Source organism: Borostomias antarcticus, assembly GCF_949987555.1.
Source record: "Borostomias antarcticus genome assembly, chromosome: 17".
Taxonomy (NCBI): Eukaryota; Metazoa; Chordata; class Actinopteri; order Stomiiformes; family Stomiidae; genus Borostomias; species Borostomias antarcticus.
The window spans coordinates 24,112,606-24,134,902 of NC_140250.1; the positions used below are offsets into that span (position 1 = coordinate 24,112,606).

The 22,297-nt window shown below is 47.3% G+C and overlaps 3 protein-coding genes across 3 annotated transcripts in view; 2 read left to right on the forward strand and 1 right to left on the reverse strand.

Annotated features, from left to right (window-relative positions):
- The window catches only part of fhip1b (FHF complex subunit HOOK interacting protein 1B), a 32,405-nt gene extending 27,465 nt beyond the window's left edge, over positions 1–4,940 (reverse strand). Inside the window, exons 1-2 of the mRNA XM_084452240.1 lie at positions 4,740–4,940; positions 128–275 (exon numbers count right to left, since the gene is read on the reverse strand). The gene's annotated coding sequence lies outside the window, so the exon portion shown is untranslated. The remainder of the gene's footprint in view (positions 1–127; positions 276–4,739) is intronic.
- Positions 4,941–5,843: 903 nt separating this feature from the next.
- cnga4 (cyclic nucleotide gated channel subunit alpha 4) lies at positions 5,844–9,761 on the forward strand (the record flags this gene model as incomplete). The annotated part of the gene is made up of 8 exons (XM_084452127.1): positions 5,844–5,965; positions 6,252–6,353; positions 6,481–6,587; positions 6,803–7,386; positions 7,627–7,872; positions 8,131–8,296; positions 8,734–9,203; positions 9,756–9,761. The coding sequence occupies 8 exons, from the start codon at positions 5,844–5,846 to the stop codon at positions 9,759–9,761; spliced, it is 1,803 nt and encodes a 600-aa protein (XP_084308253.1).
- Positions 9,762–10,559: 798 nt separating this feature from the next.
- Positions 10,560–22,297, forward strand: part of trappc10 (trafficking protein particle complex subunit 10) — a 19,641-nt gene continuing 7,903 nt past the window's right edge. Inside the window, exons 1-14 of the mRNA XM_084452163.1 lie at positions 10,560–10,687; positions 12,143–12,224; positions 12,532–12,667; positions 13,512–13,711; positions 15,257–15,452; positions 16,044–16,155; positions 16,926–17,173; positions 17,569–17,715; positions 17,922–18,036; positions 19,259–19,335; positions 19,750–19,841; positions 19,988–20,128; positions 20,830–20,942; positions 21,648–22,180. Of these exons, the coding sequence (XP_084308289.1) occupies positions 10,627–10,687; positions 12,143–12,224; positions 12,532–12,667; positions 13,512–13,711; positions 15,257–15,452; positions 16,044–16,155; positions 16,926–17,173; positions 17,569–17,715; positions 17,922–18,036; positions 19,259–19,335; positions 19,750–19,841; positions 19,988–20,128; positions 20,830–20,942; positions 21,648–22,180 (2,253 nt within the window). The 5' untranslated portion in view covers positions 10,560–10,626. The remainder of the gene's footprint in view (positions 10,688–12,142; positions 12,225–12,531; positions 12,668–13,511; positions 13,712–15,256; positions 15,453–16,043; positions 16,156–16,925; positions 17,174–17,568; positions 17,716–17,921; positions 18,037–19,258; positions 19,336–19,749; positions 19,842–19,987; positions 20,129–20,829; positions 20,943–21,647; positions 22,181–22,297) is intronic.

Here is a 22,297-nt window from a genome sequence, read left to right on the forward strand (position 1 = left end):
CTGCCCGTATAGGTGTCATTACGGATCAGTCACGCCTCGGATCAGAGCTGAATAATTAATGGTTGCTTTGTTCTATATAACCTGATCCATGACCATAACCCACCTGGGCTATGAAAAAACAGCTTACCTGAACACAGGCTCAGCCTGGTGGTTAAACCTCCATGTTGGCTGTGATCCACACAGAGGGAGAGACAAGGATCATGTCGCCAGCTGCTCTACCCTCGGTCTGCAGGGACCAGCTTTGCCCCAATCCAGACCTGGATGTCACCCTCCACCTACACTGAGAGAGAGAGAGAGAGAGAGAGAGAGAGAGAGAGAGAGAGAGACAGAGAGAGAGAGAGAGAGAAAGAAAGAGAGAGAGAAAGAGCGAGAGAGAGAGAGAGAGAGAGAGAGAGAGAGAGAGAGAGAGAGACAGAGAGAGAGAGAGAGAGAGAGAGAGAGAAAGAAAGAGAGAGAGAAAGAGCGAGAGAGAGAGAGAGAGAGAGAGAGAGAGAGAGAGAGAGAAAGAAAGAAAGAAAGAAAGAAAGAAAGTGTTTTGGTTAAGCTCAGGTAAGTGTACTGCACACAGAGAAAGAGAGTGGAGGTTTACTGTTATGACACAGTCAGCACCGACAGAGGCTGTAAGCAGGTAGTGGTCCTCTCACAGCTCCACTGGGAGAACGAGCAGTTACTTATGAGCTTGGACAACTGAGGAAGGCCATGTTTTATGCCGTTTTTACCCGGTAACAACACAAGAGGTCAGGTCTTGTATTGCTTAATGATTGCAGGGCTCAAGTACAACAGAAACATCCTTGTGTTCTACTCAAGAGTCAATTATTGAGCACCCAAACCACAAAAACCGCCGGGCGCCGACAACAGGAGTGGGAGCGATTTTCTATTTCTCCGTCTCTTCAGACTCATCCTACCCTTTCATGGAATCAAGGACAAACACAGGCAGAATTCTGAGGGGTATAGTCATGTGACCCTATCTCCTTTGTACAGATGTGGTAAATGGCTCAGCTGATGCATTGTGGGAAAGCAGCACTGGCAACAAGGATGCGCTAGGTAGCACACCTGGTGGATTAACTGCGTCACTGTGCTAACATGAACACACACACACAGTCTTTCTGTCTCCCTCTCACACACACAAACGACAGACCTGAGAGCAGCAGAAACGGACACTTGCTCTAATGACAGACGAGGAAGGCCATGAAAGGATGTCTGGTCATGTCAGGTGATGACTGTGGTTAAGTTTGAAGTTTAGCCTACCTTGAGGCTGAAATTCAACAGCTTTCCAACAACTCATTAACACTATGTTTCATTGCATTGAGCACCACTTTGTGTCAGTAACCTAGTTCTTTGGCAAATGATTTTCTTTTAATCATAAATCCATTTCCTTCTCAAACACCTAATGAATCATTAGCCAGCCAGAAGAGCTGGTGTGCCTGCAAAGCTTGATGACAATTCAACCGAAAGGCCGCTGTCTTTTTAATCTGCAATTTAAACCCCCACTGTAAGAATGTCAAATCATTCTTTATACAGGCATTCTGGTGCAGGTAGCTAGCTCGTATTGGAATAGTGACAGAGAAGGTACCCACTCAGGAAATAAGGAAATTGGCCTAAAGTCAGTAAAATTGTCATCCTGTGACATCATATGATCATCTGGTTATCTCTCACAAATTACATGACTAGAGACTCATAACCAACTTAAGAGTCAAGCTGCCACAATAATCTTAGGCAGTGGAATGTCTGGCAAAAACAAGTTTGTACTTAGCAGGGGACTTACCACATTTCAGATTTAAGACATTAAAGACAGCCATTCAAAACCCCTGTGAAGGAGTGTGTCAATAAGATAAGCTTGGAGAAATACAATGGTGAGTTTATGCCAGGGCTATTCAAAGGTGTGTTTGTTTTCAGGTCAAATACTTTACGCCTTAACCAGCAATAACAAGGGATCAAAGTTCAGCTGCTCATATTCCAATGCAGGAAACATAGGAGGCAGAAAATTATACACTAGACATGTATGACAGAGGTCAGTGCGTGTGAACAGCACCAAACCAGACCAAGCAAACCTCTAGCCTAGTGCCTGGGTTACCCCCCCCCCCCAGACGTTTACGGGACCTTCAGTTCCCGTTTGCACCTCGCAGTCACACGAACACAGTGTTAGCGTTGTTAAAACCCCTGACGTTTTGAGAATGCCAAGAATGTTGGTTCCTTTGGTGTATGTAGTATTGTACTGTTGTATGTATATGGGACTGGAGATGGAAAATAGCAAAAGCTATAATCTAGTACAATGCATCTTCTCTCTAAGGAGACTACTGTAGTTGTATGTTGTCCCTGAAATAAACGTCTAAATACATAGATAAGACAGGCAGCCCTGAATAAATGCATTCGAAACAAACTATTTTCATAGATAACTGTCAGGTTCTGTTTAAAAGAGGCATGTGCACTACTCCTCCAGTGTAAGATCACTCAGATCTGACAACAAGAGACTTTTGAAGGTTCCCCGGTCAAGGCTGGTAAAAAGGGGAGATGGAGCCTTCGCAGTGGCAGCTCCACGGCTGTGGAACGACCTCCCACTGACCATCAAGTCAGCCCCTGACCTACAGACCTTCAAAAACCCACTACTGTCATGAACTGGGCTACTGAGATGTTTCTGTTGTGTTTTTATGTAGTATGAATGTTTGTCTTAAATGTGTGCAGTTTGTAATGTTGGTTTCCCACATGTTTATTATGTTGTCCTTTCTCGTCTTGCCTTTATGCCTTTATGTGTTTCTGTTCTTTAGAGTCCGCGCCCAGGGCGCCCTAAACCGGTGTAATTTGGTGCGTGTTTATATAAAAGTGACTATGACTACGCATTAAGTGTTTTGAATGGTGCTGCGATAGCGTTTGCATGTGACCCTGATAACTTCTGGGAACGTTGATAAAATGTAACTTGGAGGTTATTCTCATGTCTACGTCGTGTAACCCAGGCCGAGATCTCTGACAAACACCACAAATGAGGGGAAAATAAATAGCGTTAGCGGAATAGAGTCGTTTGGCTAAAACATTGTCATGCTCTAGTTAGGTTGGGGTATTATTGTATTTTAATTGCATCCCGGAGAGTGTATTCTGTTCAGTGGCTTGAGGGTGGGGCAACTCAGTGGACATGATTCTGCTCTCTGCAAACCAAGGCTGTTCTACCCCCAGGGCAGATTCTGCCCTGGAGAGTGGGTCTTTATTCTCTGACCACCCACACACACACACACACACACACACACACACTCAAGTGAACCAGTGTATGATAACTGATTTGAATCCATCACTGCTTAGAGACCCCCCCACACACACACACACACATATATGGGAGAGAGGGTGGGGGTAGGGGAAATTGTTCTTCATGGGGATGTTCTGTTCATTTGACAACAGACCAGTTTAACTTAACTCAATGAATGCGGTCTCATCTCTAAAGTCAGTCTGAAGAACTAATCATATAAGAAGCCACTATGTTGTTTTCGTGACTGAGTTCAGGTTACCACACACACACAATAAACAAAACCAGATTTTAAACAAACTGTGCCCATTTTGTGTTGTACATCATAGCCAGCCAACATGAACAAACTGAGAAGATGATGTACACTTCAGCAGAGGGATGTTGTAGGCAAAGGTTATAGATAGCTAATTGGGCGGTCAATTACAATGAAGTACTCAATAACTGTATCTATCTGGCAGTAGATAATGATGTTGTCAGCTCACCTCATCCCATCCCAAGCTGCCAACTGGCTCGCTATAGCTAGCAACGATAGCTCAACGGTAGCCTAGCAAGTTAGCGGACTTAGCATGTCGAACAGAAAACGTTATGAACTCCGTCGCAAGAACAAATAGGTTATTCGTTTCAGCAAACACAACTGTCTGGCTAACCGACTTGCGTTTGAAGACTTCTGGCACACCACGCCACGCATGTCCACCCCCATGCACACGAATCAAATAAACAAGCCACCAATGTGGCGCGTTGATTCACCACCGCTAGGGCAGCGGGGCTGGCAGGGCTAAGCTAACGTTACTGGCGTAGCACTTATGGTGCGTTCGTTTATAACTAGGAGGTGGCAAATTGCGACTTGCTACTAGGAATGATTAAATAAAACACCTCATGAACTCGCACTTCCTTGTCGCAAATTCGGATATGTTTCTCAGCCCCCAGTTGCTCGAATGCACTAGATATAACTAGGTAACTGTGATATAATGGTATATAGATATAACTAGGTAACTGTGATATAATGGTATATAACTAGGTAACTGTGATATAATGGTATATAGATATAACTAGGTAACTGGGATATAATGGTGTATAGATATAACTAGGTAACTGTGATATAATGGTATATAGATATAACTAGGTAACTGTGATATAATGGTGTATAGATATAACTAGGTAACTGTGATATAATGGTATATAGATATAACTAGGTAACTGGGATATAATGGTATATAGATATAACTAGGTAACTGTGATATAATGGTATATAGATATAACTAGGTAACTGTGATATAATGGTATATAGCTCGAATGCACACAGGTCGGAGGTAGGTATTTTGCCACTTGCGACTTACCACCTCCGACCACAAACGAACGCACCATAAGTCACATAGCTGGCTAGCTAACAAGGCTCAGTAATATTTACAATTTATAAAAAGCGTATATATAATATATATTTGCACATTTCATAAAATGGCAATGTCGGTTAACTGAAGAGTAAACAAGCTTACTATTACTTACTTACCTCGTTGATATATTTGCAGTAGAATGCCTTGTTGCTGAGAGGCAGTGATTTCGTTAGCTAGCTAGCTTAGCTTCCTTGCTAGCCACCTTGCAAACGAGCCATCCAGTGAATTCCGCTGTCAGCAGATCAGCGAAACAGCTGAGGGAAGACAACAACTTGGAAATAGGTTCTCGAGGATGCAAAGCAGATCCCCTATTTTATTCTTCGGGATGTCACCTAGATTAGTCCTTCAGACCTAAAGAAACAATTTTTCTGATTTCACAATCCCTCTCTCCTTTTCGCAGCCATCTTACTGGAATTCCTCTGTCACACACCCACACGCAAGGGCCAAGGGACGCAGTGACGCGTTTAGGAGCCGCTATTCCAAGAACACTCCCTCCTCCACCGCCCTTGAGGAACTGCACCGAGGGAATACATTGGGTTACCTGTCACAGAGTGCGTGTCTGCCTGTGTAATTACAATGGTATAACCAGGGTATAACCCAAGTAAACTCAGTTTAGCCACCCCTTTAAAATTAAGATGATACAGTAGTATAGGCTACTCACCTATTTTCTGATCAACTGTATTAATCAATGAGGGAAAACAAGGTGGGTAAACTCTGGGCTCGACAGAGTTTACCCACCTCTGTATTTACCACTACACCCCTTGTAATAACATGTCAATTTCACAGGCCCCCTCATAGCCTAGTTGTTATCAGAGTACACTATGTTTAGTAGCTATACATTTTTAGTCCTGAACTACACTTCCATATATCACATGTAGGCTAACATAAATTTAACAACTATAAAATAGGTTAGGCACAAATCCCCCCTTGGGACCTGGCTTTGTTTGGTTGGAGAGGCACTTCCATGGAGACCAGCAGGTGTTCTGCCCAGGTAAGCTGGCTCGTTGTTATGTGAACCGAGCAATGCTGCTAAACACAAGTCAACTGGGCTATGCGGGCAGATTATACTCATAATACTCTATTACTTTCAGAGAAGGTTGGGTTTGTCAATCAACCCATCAGGCCACAGGTGGATCAGCTGGGAACAGGGTCATTTTCAACCAGGACAGAATGTTTTAGGCTACAGCCAAGCCCTCCACTAGAACACAGGACAACGCAGGATGAGTCGATGGGCGAAGCTGTTCAGGTGGCATCGGATGCAGAAAGATGAAGAAGATGGAGAGGAGAAGAAAGAGGAGGGGAAAGATGAGAAGCACGCAAAAGAGGTGAAGCCCAAAGTGAAGTGAGTAATGATTGATTTCATGTACTGTGACGCTGACAGCAAAATCATAAAACAATAGTAATATATTATTTTATTTTTTTAATGGTTGATAATAGGCTAAATATTCTAATGTGATACAACCAAACAAGAGTCATAAGGTCTTATAGGATTTAACAATATTGCAAATGTGATCATGCACATGCTTATTCTGCTCTAAATTGGTTCTACTCCTTCCTTAATCTCTCTTTTTCTCTCTCTCTCTCTCTCTCTCTCTCTCTCTCTCTCTCTCTCTCCATCTTCTGATCAGCTGGAGGGAGTGGGTGGTTGATCCATCAGAGGAGTTTTATTATGGATGGCTGCAGGTTATGGTTTTTCCTGTCTTCTACAACTGGGTCATTATCATTGTCAGGTGTGTGCGTGGAATATAAACATGAGTTAAAATGTCTAATTCAGCCTTCGTCTTTGAGATGTTAGTGTGGCAGCCATCACTCATATGTAGACTCATATTGAAATTAATTTCACTTTAATCCCTATAGGACGTGTTTCTATGCAATCGAGGTGAACTACCTGGCGTTGTGGCTTACATTGGACTACATCTCTGACCTCATATATGTGATTGATACCATTATCAGATTTCGCACCGGTATGTATAGTTAATTTAGGTTATCCTTTGATTTCATTGTTATAACCCCAAGTATTCTGAAGAATGTATTTCAGAACATTCTTCGGAACATTTCATACCAAATAATGAAGTCATTCAGCTTAACTCAACTAATTATGACTATTCCTGTATAGACCCTACCCAATTATTCATGGATGCCTTATTCTGAGTTAGAATGTCTGTGCTGCCCTCTACAGGATTCCTGGAGCAAGGCATCCTGATCCAGGACAGGGCTCTTCTGAGGAAGCGTTACCTCTGGTCCTCTCGTTTCCTGTGGGACCTGGCTTCCCTGCTGCCTACCGACTTCCTGTACTTCTCCCTGGGCATACACTGCCCCCTAGTGAGGGTCAACCGCTTCCTCCGCACGTCGCGCCTCAACGAAGCCCTGGACCGTATGGAGACGCGCACCTCCTACCCCAACACCTTCCGCATCGCCAAGCTCATGCTCTACATCTTTGTCCTGATCCACTGGAATGCCTGTCTCTACTTCGCCCTCTCCGAGTACATCGGCTTCGGAGCCGACCGCTGGGTCTACCCCAACATCTCCAACCCTGTGTTTGCCTCCATGCGCCGCCAGTACTTCTACTGCTTCTGGTTTTCGGCCCAGATCTTCACCACAGTGGGAGACACGCCCCTGCCAGACCGAGAGGAGGAGTACCTGTTCATGATCGCTGACCTGCTCATTGCAGTGCTGGTATTTGCCTCCATTGTGGGAAACGTAGGCAACGTCATCACCAGCCTGAGGGACCGCGATAATGTATTCTTCCCCAACCATGAGCTGGTGAGGGGCATGGATGAAATTCAGATTAAACTGATGATGTCATAAATAAGAGACCAGGAAGTGATCTAGCATCCACACTTGCTTTATTGAGGATATCAAGATATCAACACACTAATGTTGCTAATGTAATGAGGATTATGGAACAGAGCACCAATACAGATCAACTGTGATCTGTGATCATAGTTATCATAAAGATCACTGCCTCTATACATCTAATCGATCTTTATCTCCCTTTTACAGGTAAAAGCCTACTTGCGCAACCGCTACATCAGCAAGGAGCTACGCAAACGGGTCAACGACTGGTACCAGCACCTGTACATCAACCGCAAGATCACACGGGAGAACGAGATCCTGCAGCAGCTGCCCGTCCAGCTGCAGACAGAGATTGCCGTCAGCGTGCACCTGCCCACCCTCTCCAAAGTCACCATCTTTCAAAACTGCGAGAAGAGTCTGCTGGAGGAGTTGGTGCTCAAGCTCACACCCCAGGTCAGAGGTTAGAGGTCAGGGGTCAGGCTCTGTCCGCTCAACCCTGCACATCGATGCTGTTTGGAGGGTCATTTCTCTGGAGGGTAATATCTCTGGATATCTAGTTCCACTCCGCATGAAATTCTAATTCCCTCGCTGGATATAGTGTAATATATATAATCCAGAACTTATCAGGTATTATCATACAGTAGTTCACCACATGCCTATACTTTAACGTCTCTGGTATTGTCTCCATCCCTCCCCTCCTGTGCCCTGCAGGTATACAGTCCAGGGGAGTATGTGTGTAAGAAGGGGGATGTGGGCCATGAGATGTACATCATCAAGGAGGGGAAGCTAGCCGTGGTGGCAGACGATGGGGTCACTCAGTTCGCTGTGCTGAGCGACGGAAATTTCTTTGGGGAGATCAGCATCCTCAACATCAAAGGTACAGTAAATAGGGGAGGATGTTGAAATCGAAAGCTATAATTTCACTTATCTACGGTACTGTATGTATGTTAAGGGCTTGCCCGGGGAGGGATGCGGACCCACGCTCTCCCGCTTGTGAGGCGGACACGCAAACGGTTGTATGTATGTATGTATGTATGTATGTATGTATGTATGTATGTATGTATGTATGTATGCACAGTAGGTACAATATGTATATACAGTGTGTGTGTGTGTGTGTGTACATTTTACACACGGTATTGAAAGGGTATAGGGGGGGGGGGGTAAGGGAGGGAGATATGGATGGATCTTCTCAAAGTTTTGCATATCTTATCTTCTAGCATAATCACTTACCTCAGGACAGTAAAACGCAGTAATTCAAGTCACATCCCAATTTTGAAATGTCGTGACTTAACAGAACATGTGTCAACTGGCTAGGAAACAAATCGGGCAATCGCCGGACTGCCAACATCCGCAGCATCGGCCACTCTGACCTCTTCAGCCTGTCCAAGGAGGACCTGACGAACACGCTGTCCGAGTTCCCCACCGCCAAGCGCCACCTGGAGGAGAAGGGCCGTCAGATCCTCACCAAGATGGGGATGCTGGTGGAGGCCAAAGAGGGCGAGGAGGACGAGCAGGTGAAGGTGGAGAGCAAGCTGGAGAGGCTAGAAAACAACCTGGATGCCCTGCGGACCAAACTGGCCCGTTTGATGGTGGAACTGGAGTCCAGCAACCGCAAGATGCTGGCCAGGGTGGAGCGGCTGGAGCGGGAGACTGAAGGGTGGGGGGCTGACTCGGCAGGGGGTGGGGAGGGAGAGGGGGATGTGGAAGAGGAGAGAGGAGAGGGGGTGGGTGGAGAGGTTGAGGGGGAGAGAGGGGAGGGGGAGGGAGGGGAGGAGCCGGGGGAGGTTCCGGGAGCAGAGCAACTACAGGGAAAAGGAGAGCTAGAGGAGACTCAGGAATGCGGACAGGGAAAGGGGGAGCCGGGAACAACTAAAGGAGGAGAAGGAGGAGAAACAAAAGAGGGCGAGAAAGAAAGACAGGAAGCGGAGGAGCAAAAGGAGGAGGTGGGAGAACGGGGTGAAGGTGAAACAGTCAAAGAGTGTGAAGGAGAGAAAGGTGTGGAAATGCAGACCACAGGTGATGAAGCAGAAATAGTTGGACAGAGAGAGGAAAAGGATGAAGTGGAGGATAAAAAGAAAGGTGAGGAAGGAAAAGAAGAATCGGGAGGAAAGGAGGCAAAAGATGAGGATAAAAAGGACAAGAAATAGAAAGGAGGGCAGAATAGCATGTAAGGATGGAGGGAGAAGGAAAATGGTATAGGGAAAGGTAATGAGTCCAGACAACTATATAGGTTTCTAGTGCTTTAACTGATACCATGCAATTTAGTAAACTATTCACAACAATAAACATCATTATATGTAAATCACATGTGCTATCCATGTCTTATAACCACATAGGTGTAATGCTTTCAAGCCACAACTGTTCCAACGTTGTACCACTAGATGGCAGCTGAGACCAGCAGCAGTAGGATGGAGTCTATTCAATCGTTCAATTTGCTGAAATAAAATAATAAATGTCTGCATGTATCACAATGGAAATTCTATTCATGTTCAGTTTGCATGGAAAACTCCACAGATACAGTGGGAATAGATAACTGTAACACAACAAAAATACCCCAGTAAAGCAAAAAATACATTTGGAATATTTAGGCAGAAAGGTCATTGCACTAAAATAATAATCAAATAAGACATATCCTCCGGTAGCTTACCACAGGTTTACATTCGAATGTATTGATTGTTTTGTCAGGTGAGGGTGTGCAGAAAGAGCAACACCTGTTCCCTCTTAAGCACCTATTGTATTTTTAGTTTGCGACTCTTGCACTTTGCCCTTAGCACTAGATTATGCTCTTATTCACTTGTTTAGAAAGTAGTAGTACACTGACTTCCTCCGTTAAATGTAATTATTATAGGTCGCTTTGGATAAAAGTGTCTGCTAACTGACTGCAATGTCATGGTACTGGAAAGTCAGCATGCAGTATTTCTCGAATGTGCGAATGTTACAGCAAGCATACTTCACCTATCAACACCCAAATCAAATAGCATATATAAACCCTACGTATTTTTTATGATTTATTTGTGGGGGACCCGAATGCTACAACTTTGAGTATAGTATCCCTTTAAATTATGCCAAGCCTACGTATGAAGGTGTTCCAGGAAGTGCAAAGGGACACGGGCCCCATCGATTCATCACAACTGCACACATAAGCATTTGCCAATAACAACCCGGATTTTTGGATGACATTTTCATGGGGGGCTACCGTTGATACTCATGGAGCCTCAAGAGGAAAAGCCAATTATTTACACTATGGAAAACAAGCCGATTGTGACATGTGAGTGTTTTCTTCGCGATGTTGCGGTCGTATTTTTCCCGACTGACAGCTAGCAAGCTAACGTTAGCCTGCTAGCCGCTAGCTAGCTCACTTTGGGCTCAAGCGAAACATTTGCTGTTGGATTTCGGTGTGAAGGCTCTGGCTTGTAATGTCAGCACTTCAGAATATATCGCCACATGATAGCCCTGTCATAGAAATCGGATACGTTACTGAACACGATTCTGGTTTTGAAGAATATGTCTGAGTAGCTACAGTATGCTAGCATGCTAGCTAGCTAACTTAGTAGCCGGGCACAGTTATCCCTACGTCACAGCTCGTGCTGCAATGTCTGCTACCTGCTGTCATCTCGCAAGAATTCACCTGGAAATAACAACGGTGCTATAATTACATTCACACCGATATTAAAGCTTCTACTACTACCAGCATAGTTTGAATGGATTGTGCCGTTTTAAATCCCTCTCTGGCCTCTCGAGTGAGGCTCTCCAGGGTTATTTTAAGATGTGACCCCTTGCCAGAGCCAGCTCGGAGCCCAGGCGCTGGAGCTCCTCCATTTTTAGGAATGAATCGATCAAATGAATGGGTGTCATGAAGCTGGTGTGATGTGATTGAGCCGGGGTTTGAACGACCCCCGTGGATAAGGCCAACTTGCTATTATTGTAGGTCTGGGAAACATCACGGTCTCCTTTTAGACCATGCGACGCCTTGTGTGAGCAATTTGTTCCAAGGCTTTACCAATAGATCTTTTACAACCTGTCCTTTACTTGCTGAACACAGCTTGACGTAAGGCCAAAGTCTTATGTTCAGGTAGGCTTGTCTGTCTACAGCTTTGTGGCTGTTAGTGGAATTACTGTTTGCCGAGGAGAGATTAGAGGTCCATGACTACTTGGATTTGACGACCAAATACACAAAAGCACCTGCATGCAATTTTGAGCCTCACTCAATACAAGGAGACACGTTTCTCTTGCATTTTTAATGTAGTATTGCTAAAAAATATGGCTAAGCCTACAGCAGGAGCCCCTTTCCTCCCATGGCATTCTAAATATTAACTTTATAAGCTGTATGGACTTCACTGCATTAATTGTTAGTAGCTTGTAACAAAATGCCGTGAACAAAGTGCCCAAATGTGTCCTAATTTCTGAACAGGTGTTGCCCTATGTGCCCCCCTCTCTCACCTCTTACCTGACCACACAGGGGGGGGGGGGGGTCATCATGTCTGTAGAATGTCAACACGTGCTTTTTAAAGATCACAGGGAACTCTAGAAGAGAGAGGGCCCATCGGGCTTACTTGAGCAAATGGACAGTAGAGGCTGGCAATGGTTTAGCCCACCAGGCATTACGATGCACATAATTTTAGATACAGTATCATTAAGTGCCGAGGGGCAGTTTTCAAGGGATATCAAGGGATCTTGTTTTGCACTCATTCACCCGCCTCCACATTCCTCCCTATCCACTCAGGTGCGGGGGACCAGGCCTTATTCACCTCTCTCTACACCCCATTGGCCCAACAGCTCCCCAGGGAACCAATGGAATGGAGGAGGTGAGCTGCCAAGGGCATGATGGGATATAAATGAACCAATGTTCATTATATTGACTGTGCTATTTTTTAATACTTTGTGCCAATCAATACCAATCATTAATCTATTTCTTATGCATATGTACATACAGTAACACGCCCGTGTATTTATGCACATATACATACACATACAGTACAATACAAACACACAAACATCTCAGTCTCATTTAAGGGTTAGGGTTTATCCCATCCAGTGTTCAGTGTCAAGTCGTTCCAGCTCATTGCTGTGTATTTATAAACTCCATTTGGTTGTGTTGTATTTGATCTCCAGGACGTATGGAAGACCACCTAAGATGATCCACCTGGAAGCTAACTTTGTCCAGTTCAAAGAGGAGCTCCTCCCCAAAGAGGGCAACAAGGCCCTCCTCACCTTCCCCTTTCTGCACATATACTGGACAGACTGCTGTGTGAGTGGAATATATACACACACACATACACACACATACACACAAACGCACGCACGCACAGACAGGAATCAACTGCACTTATTTCGGGAGCAATCCAGAATTTATCGATCGCTCTGTGCGAGTTCAAAACCTCTTATCCTCCACTCTTCTCCTAACACATTCAGACAGACTGCTGTTGTGTGTTTGTCCAATAAGAGATGGAAGCAGAAAGGAAGGAAGAGTTGAGTGGAGCTGTGTGTGTGTGTGTGTGTGGGAAACGGGAACATCGTGGCTGATTGATAGGCCTTGGCATGGGAGCCACATTTGTTTAAGGAAGTGGCTCGTGACATTAATGACATTGTATCGCGGACAGTTTTCAGCGGTGCCAAAGTAGGTTAGCGCATTACGGACAGCGTGTCGTGAACGCAGGCTGTGGTGACGGGGGTGTAGAAGCTTGCACCTGCAGTAGTAGTATCAGTCATTTGATGCCTTGAGGAGTAACTGGAGAGCCAGACCGGCGTTACCACTTTGCAGCGCAGTATGCATTTATTATATGTCTCATGTTTCAATTCTCAAGAAAATTATATCTCATTACACTGTGTGTGCGTGCGTGCGCACGCGTGCTTTTAATGGAGGATAATGCTTGTGTGTGTGTTTGTGTGCGTGTGTGCGTGTGTGTGTGTGTTTGTGTCTGTGTGTGGTGCTTGAGGGTATGTGGGTGTGTGTGTTTTTGTGTGTTTGTGTGTGTTTGTGTCTGTGTGTGGTGCTTGAGGGTATGTGGGTGTGTGTTTATGGGTGTGTGTGTGTCTGTGTGTGTGTCTCTCTGTGTGTGTGTCTATATGTGTGTGTGTGTGTGCTGCTACAGGACACGGAGGCGTATAAGGGCTCGGTGAAGGAGGACATGATGAGGTGGCAGACCAGCCTACGGCTGCACAACTCTGCTGATTGGGTCATGGTGGTGGTGGAGACCAGCGACGCCAAGAAGAAGAACAAGACCAACATCCTGCCACGCTCCTCCATAGTGGACAAGATCCGCAATGACTTCTGTAACAAGCAGAACGACCGGTGAGTCATCAACGACCACTGTAACAAGCATAACGACCAGTGTCATCAGCACTATGTTGTAGAGAACCATTGCTGTTCTAAAATATTACAAATATACTGCATTACAAATAGCTAGCTATCTAGTAGTAGCAAGCAAACTAGTAAACTGTGCGGTCAGGATTTATAGCCTAATTGTGATTGGCTGCTTTTTTTTTCTTCTTTTTTTTATTTAACCAGATAAAAGCATTGAGATAAAATCTCTTTTACAATACTGACCTGGCCAAGAAGGCAGCAGAGTTTCACATAGAAAGACACAAGGACATATAAAATACAGAGAACAACACAACTAAATATACAAAAGGCGTAGACCACGTGGGAACAATAAGAAATTAAGGTATATTACTACATGAGCAGCTGGTGGTAAGGACTTCTGATCATTTCAGTTTAAAGCTGGCTAAAGGAATAAGTGCCATCAGTTTGAGGCTTGACTGAAGGTCATTCCAAGACCAAGGACCAGAATAAAAAAGGCTCCTTTTTCCAGCCTCAGTCCGCACAGCAGGTACCTGGAACCGTATCCAGGCACTGGATCTGAGGTTGTAAGAGTCACAAACTGGTACAAAACTGGAACATATGTACCGAGGGAGCTTGCCTTAAATGGCCTTATACAATAATATAAACCAGTGTTGCATCCTTCGCATAGTAAGTGAGGGCCAACCACTTAGGCTATACAGTGTGCAATGATGAGTCCTATAAGGTGCGTTTGATATATATCTCAGTGCAGCATGGTAGAGTGGGTCAAGTTTGGTCAAAACAGTGGGACAGGCAAATCTATAGATGGTATCGCCGTAATCAAGCTGGGACAGGAATAAGCCAGAGACCAACTTGTTACGAGAACAAGCTTTAAGTCTGTAAAGGAAGCCAAGAGTAAATTGCTTTCAAGCAGCCCTTCCCCTCTCTACAACGTAGTGCGGAAGTTGACAGTGTGAACGGAATGAGGGCAAGAGATAGTTCTGTTTCAAATTGAACTTTTGTTTCAACGTTCGGTTTGGCCTTGCTCGCTCTATTCAACTACCAGGAAAAGTAAGCTAGATTTTGAAAATCCAACCAATCCAAAAACTAATTGGGTTGACGGGCAGGTAGGCCATCCTATGAAAAATTGCCTACCCGCCTTTAAGCAAACAGAGACGATGCAGACAATAACAGTGTTAAATAAATGTTAATTTAAGTTCAGTAATTTTGTGTCTCATTAAATTGTTGTATTTTATCACATGCAAAAACACAACAACAACACGATAACTGCACTATATATAGACCGCCCTGCTCTCTCTAAATATCAGCATGGGCATCAAAAAACCCATAGGCATCGGCATGACCATTGAAAAACCCATATTAACTACCAATTAATTACCAAACTAATTGGCAACCCAATTAGTCTCTCTCTCTCTCTCTCTCTCTCTCTCTCTCTCTCTCTTTCTCTCTGTGTTAACCGTCTCTCTCGCTGTCACTCTCTTTCTCTCTTTCTCTATTACCCCCTCCCTCTCTTCTCCACCCCCTCCGCTCTCCCAGGTGCGTGGTTCTGTCGGACCCCCTGAAGGACTCGTCGCGCTCCCAGGAGTCGTGGAGCTCCTTCCTGCTGAAGCTGCGCACCCTGCTGCTCATGTCCTTCACCAAGAACCTGGGCCGCTTCGAGGACGACATGCGCACGCTGCGCGAGAAGCGCACTCAGCCCGGCTGGAGCTTCTGTGAATACTTCATGGTGCAGGTGAGAGAGAGAGAGAGGGATGGAGAGAGAGAGGGAGAGAGGGATGGAGAGAAGGATGGAGAGAGGGATGGAGAGAGAGATGGAGAGAGGGAAAGGGAGAGAGAGAGGGAGAGAGGGATGGAGAGAGAGAGAGGGGGGGGGGGAGAGATGGAGAGAGAGATAGAGAGAGAGAAGGAGAGAGAGAAGTAGAGAGAGAGGGAGAGAACCTGTCCTAACCTGGAGGCCAGACTTCTCAAAATTTTTCCCCTTTTGCGATACAGTCTGGAGCTCTAGTTGCCCAGAACGATTTCAGTGGGTTTTGCCTTTACATGCATCAACTACGAGAACCAATCAGGGGCAGTGTACCCACTGGGGGGCAGAACAGCAGTTAAAACGCAGTCCCTGATTGGCCCATAATTTTATAATTTCTGGAAATCGATGTGGATGGGGAGAGGTCCAGATTGATTGGTGGAGAGCAGAATGTGAGCTCACACGTCATCAGCATGGTGACACCAGGCTGTCCATGTCCACCTTTATAGATTGGTGTGATTGTGTTCCTCATTCGTGTGTGTGTGTGTGTGTGTGTGTGTGTGTGTGTGTGTGTGTGTGTAGGAGGAGCTGGCCTTTGTGTTTGAGATGCTCCAGCAGTTTGAAGACGCCCTGGTTCAGTATGACGAGCTGGACGCTCTCTTCACACAGTACGTCCTCAACTTTGGAGCTGGAGGTATGAAGTGGCTGACATGTCTACATATCTCCTTTCACTTTAGATTGGAGATCTAGCAGCACTGAAGTTTAAAAAGCACACTCATCCAGAAGTGATGACCTCTAGGTGCCGGACAAAAATACAAGTAGAATGAAAGACAGAATCCACACATAGATAAGCTCCCATGGACATTTATCCCCACCTCAGGGTGACATTTCGGGCACAAGCCCAAACCACTCAATCACTCATTAGCACCTGAAAGTATTTCCATCTTTCTTGCTACCCCCCCCCTCTCTCTTTCCCTATCTCTCTCTCTCTCCCTCTCTCTCTCTCTCTCTCCCTCCCTCTATCTCTCTCCCTCTACCCCACCCTCTCTGTCTCTCTCCTTTCCCCTCTCTCTCTCTCTCTCTCTCTCTCCCTCTACCCCCCCCCTCTCTCTATCTCTCCCTCTCCCTCTACCCTCTACCCCTACCCTCTACCCCCACCCTCTCCCTCTCCCTCTACCCTCTACCCCCCCCCTCTCTCTATCTCTCCCTCTCCCTCTCCCTCTCCCTCTCCCTCTCCCTCTCCCCTCTACCCCTACCCTCTACCCCCACCCTCTCGGTCTCTCTCCTTTCCCCTCTCTCTCTCCCTCTACCGCTCTCTCCCCCCTCTCTCTCCCTCTCTCTTTCTCTCTCCCTCTACCCCCCCCCCCCTCTCTCTCTCTCCCTCTCTCTCCCTCTCTCTCTCTCTCTCCCTCTACCCCCCCCCCCTCTCTCTCTCTCTCTCTCTCTCTCTCTCTCTCTAACCAGACGGTGCTAACTGGCTGGGCTCGTTCTGTGCCCCGGTGAGGAGCTGGAGCGGCCTGCTGCTGCGCCGGCCCATCGACATGGAGAAGCGCGAGGGCGTCCAGCGGGGCGAGGCCAGCCTGCTGGACCTGCGGAGCTACCTGTTCTCCCGCCAGTGCACCCTGCTCATCTTCCTCCAGAGGCCCTGGGAGGTCACCCACCGAGCCCTGGAGCTGCTGCACACCTGCGTCCAGGAGCTGCGCCTGCTGGAGGTACGGTAGCCTAGCCTAGCCTAGCCTAGCCTAGCCTTGGTTGGACTGTTTGATGGTAGCCTAGCGTAGCCTAGCCTAGCCTAGCCTTGCCTAGGTGGGACTGTTTGATGGTAGCCTAGCCTAGCGTAGCCTAGATGGACTGTTTGATGGTAGCCTAGCCTAGCCTAGCCTAGATGGGACTGTTTGATGGCTGGACATTTAGGTTGCCTAACTATCCAGTGTTTATGTCTGTAGTCAGACATATTTTATTCTGTGTTTTTTAAGTAACTTATGACTTGAATTAGTCTCTTGCTCGCTCACTCACACTCTCTCTCTCTCTCTCTCTCTCTCTCTCTGTTTGCTCTGTGCTTTTTTCTGAACTCTACACAAATGTTGCCGTTGTTGTCGTCATGTAGGTGTCAGTCCTGGAGGGGGCGCTAGACTGCTGGGTGTTCCTCAGCTGCCTGGAGGTGCTCCACAGGATCGAAGGCTGCTGTGACCCCGCCCAGCTGGCCGCCAACTGCTCCCACACCGTGGGCCTGTGGGCCTACGCAACCGACAAGGTACCACAACACCCCATCCCCCTTTCAACCTAGAGTTGACCTCTCTTCGCCGTCTTTGCAGTCGTCCAGTGGCGATCGTCGGTTCCCTCACTGAATTTTCACAACCTCTCACAGCCCTTCTGTCAGTGCGACTGAAGTGAACTTGCGAACAGGTCCTTGTCTTGTGTGAATTATTCCTTTGTCTTTATGCGTCTGCCTCTCTCCAGCTCAAGTGTCTGGGCTACCTGTGTGGGCTGGTGTCGGAGCAGGGCCCGAACTCTGAGGACTTGAACAGAACCGTGGACCTGCTGGCCGGACTGGGCGATGAGAGACCTGAGACCGGTAAGAGAGATGGGACAGAGAGGAAGGCACTGTAGAGACGCAGGTAGAGACGGAGGTAGAGACGGAGGTAGAGACGGAGGTAGAGACGCAGGTAGAGACGCAGGTAGAGACGCAGGTAGAGACGGAGGTAGAGACGGAGGTAGAGACGCAGGTAGAGACGCAGGTAGAGACGGAGGTAGAGACGGAGGTAGAGACGGAGGTAGAGACGGAGGTAGAGACGGAGGTAGAGACGGAGGTAGAGACGGAGGTAGAGACGGAGGTAGAGACGCAGGTAGAGACGGAGGTAGAGACGGAGGTAGAGACGGAGGTAGAGACGGAGGTAGAGACGCAGGTAGAGACGCAGGTAGAGACGCAGGTAGAGACGCAGGTAGAGACGGAGGTAGAGACGGAGGTAGAGACGGAGGTAGAGACGCAGGTAGAGACGCAGGTAGAGACGGAGGTAGAGACGGAGGTAGAGACGCAGGTAGAGACGCAGGTAGAGACGGAGGTAGAGACGGAGGTAGAGACGGAGGTAGAGACGCAGGTAGAGACGGAGGTAGAGACGGAGGTAGAGACGCAGGTAGAGACGCAGGTAGAGACGGAGGTAGAGACGCAGGTGGAGACGGAGGTGGAGACGGAGGTGGAGACGCAGGTGGAGACGCAGGTAGAGACGCAGGTAGAGACGCAGGTAGAGACGCAGGTAGAGACGGAGGTAGAGACGGAGGTAGAGACGCAGGTAGAGACGCAGGTAGAGACGGAGGTAGAGACGCAGGTAGAGACGCAGGTAGAGACGCAGGTAGAGACGCAGGTAGAGACGCAGGTAGAGACGGAGGTAGAGGCGGAGGTAGAGGCGGAGGTAGAGGCGGAGGTAGAGACGGAGGTAGAGACGCAGGTAGAGGCGGAGGTAGAGGCGGAGGTAGAGACGCAGGTAGAGACGCAGGTAGAGACGCAGGTAGAGACGCAGGTAGAGACGCAGGTAGAGACGCAGGTAGAGACGCAGGTAGAGACGCAGGTAGAGACTGAGAAAAATGGTCTGTGAAGACAGCATTTAAACAAACCTACAAATGCGTTATGATAGATCTGAGAGAGGGAAATAAAACAGGCTTGTTGGCATGTCTCAGTTGATTTACATCTTGAGCAAGAAATCTAATCAAATGGGAAGAGAGAGGAGTTGTGGTTTGGAGCCAAGTAGATCTTGTGAGCAACATTCCTAACTGGTTTCCTCTCTCTCATTCTCCCCCAGTCAACAGCTTGCAGAGTCCATATAAAAAGCTCAAAGAAGCCTTATCGTCCGTGGAAGCTTTTGAAAGACACTATCTGGTGGGTTCAGGGGCGATCTTTCATTGTTTTGTTTGACGAAAGCCCGGCGTGTGTCTCTGATCTAGACTGCAATCTAGGAAGTCTCCATTGATGTGGTCTCCCTCCTTCCTTCCCTCCCTCCCCCGCTCCCTCCCTCCCTCCCCTCTCTCCCTCCCCCCCCCTCTCTCTCTCTCTCTCTCCCTCCCTCCCTCCCTCTCTCTCTCTCTCTCTCTCTCTCTCTCCCTCTCCCTCTCCCTCTCCCTCTCTCTCTCCCTCCCTCCCTCTCTCCCTCTCTCCCTCCCTCCCTCCCTCTCTCCCTCCCTCCCTCCCTCCCTCTCTCCCTCCCTCCCTCCCTCCCTCCCTCCCTCCCTCCCTCCCTCTCCTCTCTCCCTCCCTCTCTCCCTCCCTCCCTCCATCGTCCCATCTGTCCATCAGGAGCTGTCTCACGCTGCTATGGAGATGTACAGGGCGATCGGCAGGCTGAGGTCAGCCAGGCTGGTGGGGAAAAGCCTGGCTGAGTTCTACATGTAAGATGCTGCATAATAACTAACAAACATATCATATATGAGTCGCAACTCACGTTTGATTATATTATCGGTTAGCGGTAAAGCCTGTATTTGTCTACTGGAGTATGAGACCCTGATGTGTTTCTCGTCGCGTGTTCGTGCGTCAGGAGGAAGGGGGACCCCGAGCACGCCGAGGGCTTCCTGCAGGACGCTCTGAGGTCGTACGTGTTAGAGGGGTGGAGCCTACCGGTGACTCACACCAGGAAGCAGATCGCTGAGTGTCAGAAGCTGCTGGGGCGCACAGAAGAGTATCCTTCCTGGACAGTCTGTGGAAGGGATTTCCTCATCAATTCAACTGTCTAAAGCAGTAAATGAAAAAAGTAGAGTCCGCACACTGGAAGTGATATGAAGGACTATTCTCAGGAGTTTAATTAACGTTTCGATCAAAGTAGATCTTCATCAGATGAAGTATTCTACAAATGTATTCAAGTGTCTGGTAAGAAATAGAAACAAAGTTGAACTTTAATAAATGCAAGTACAGGTCCAGGGCAGGCTTACAGTAGTGATGCATCTTGCAGCTAAAACAGAATAAAGTACAAATGTAGGCTATTCAAGATAAAATAAAAGTAAGGAAAATGATTTGCAGCACTAACTGTTAAAATATATTAAAATGAATGGAAACTGGTTTGAAATTGTATGATGAAAATGTTAGTTATGGAATAGTCTTGCGAAATTTAGATACTTGTTGTGAGTCTAGTTATGGAAATGAAAAATGACATTTTCAGAAATATTGCACTTTCTTATATATATGTAGTAGTTGAAGTTGACATTGAAGTGGCCCTCCTATGAGTTGACGATACCAGCAGTGGCCCCAAGCCAATTTGAGTTTGAGACCCCTGGTCTAAAGGATGAACACACTAGCGTCATCGTCATTAATTATGATGGCGCTAGTGTGGTTATACTGCCGGTTGTGATTTAGCCTGTGGTTTCCTTGACCTCACACTTGTAGTTACCTCCAGACTAGTGCCTTGCTGGCAGGTGATGTCAATCTGACCAATCAGGAGAGAGAACACTTCTGTCAGGAGATCCTGACCTTCGCTGGCCAATCTACAGACGGCAAGGGTAAGCAAGCAGAACAAAGGAGTGTAGATACGACTGCTATTACTATTAGATTTATGTTTATTCATTGTCGACAGTGGCGATTTCTCCTATAAGCTCGGGTAAGTCTGGTATAGCCCATACAGAATCCTTGATTTCAGACTGTTTTTTACTTGACTGCGTCTTGTATTCTGCCATATCGCTTCATTCTCCTCTGTGTTTTGGTAGTGCTCCGTCACCCCCTACAGGCCTCAGGAAAAGCAGTCTAACTAGCTTGTTGTTCACTTAACATTGTGGCCAGCTAAAAGGCGTCTGGCTTACAGAAGTGAACGCAAATGAAAAATCAACCAATTAAATTAGCCCACACATACAAAACCCTGAAAAATGTCGTCGTCATTCGAGATTTAACCTAACCTGTTTTGTCATTTGTCAAAATGCTCAAAAGTGGGTGTAGGGTTTGCCAGTTCCCGAGTGGATTATATAGGAATTTCCATTGACATTTTAACAGTTAATCCAATCAAAAGTAGTTATGAGCCCTTCAGCTGGCTGTCAATCACCCGAGGAGAGCCTGATGACGCGAGGCTAGTCAATCACAGTCATGTTAGCCACGTTAGCTAGCTAGCTACTGGCAGATCTAGAATATTTGTTGAAAAATGATTTTACAAAACTAACATCAATCCCCAGCATTATGTACAACAATTTTTCTGTCCTTTTCATTTCCCTCCACAGCCCAGAAAGTGGCGCTTAGCATGACCGCATTTGCCCAGCTCATTCAGCTGCAGTTCCGCCCGGCGACGGCCTCCGTGCACTCCGGCGCCGCCCTGCAGGTGGAGCTGCACCTCCGCAGCCTCATGCCCGTCCCAGTGCGCCTGGAGCAGCTAGCCGCCAGCGTCCACTTCAGCCTGGAGCAGGCGGGGACCCTCGGGAGGGCAAAGGGAGCGCAGAGACAACACAGCCCAGGGATAGTGCACTTCACGCTGGGTAAGTCCTCGGGGGGAGCGCCCTTCTCCTCCGCCGGCGGCCCTTCTCTGGAGCTGGAGGAGATCCAGGACCGGAGCCCCTCGGACAATTCGCTCAACTCGACGGGGATGGTGTGCAGGAACACGCACCTGGTCATGCGTCGCCGCGACAGCGGCTCGTCGCCGGACACGCCCAACTGCGCCAGCCCCGCCCCCGTTGCCGTGGACGAAGGGGCGCAGATGCTGAAGACGCGCGACGTGACGCTGGTGCCCGGCGACAACAGCATCGTCTTCACCGCGCCAGTAAGAAGACCGTCTCCCTGTCGACACGTTACTATACGGACATCTAGAGTGAGACACCAGACTTCAAGACATCACTGACTGTCTCTCTATTCTCTCTCCCTCTCTCCCTCCCTCTAT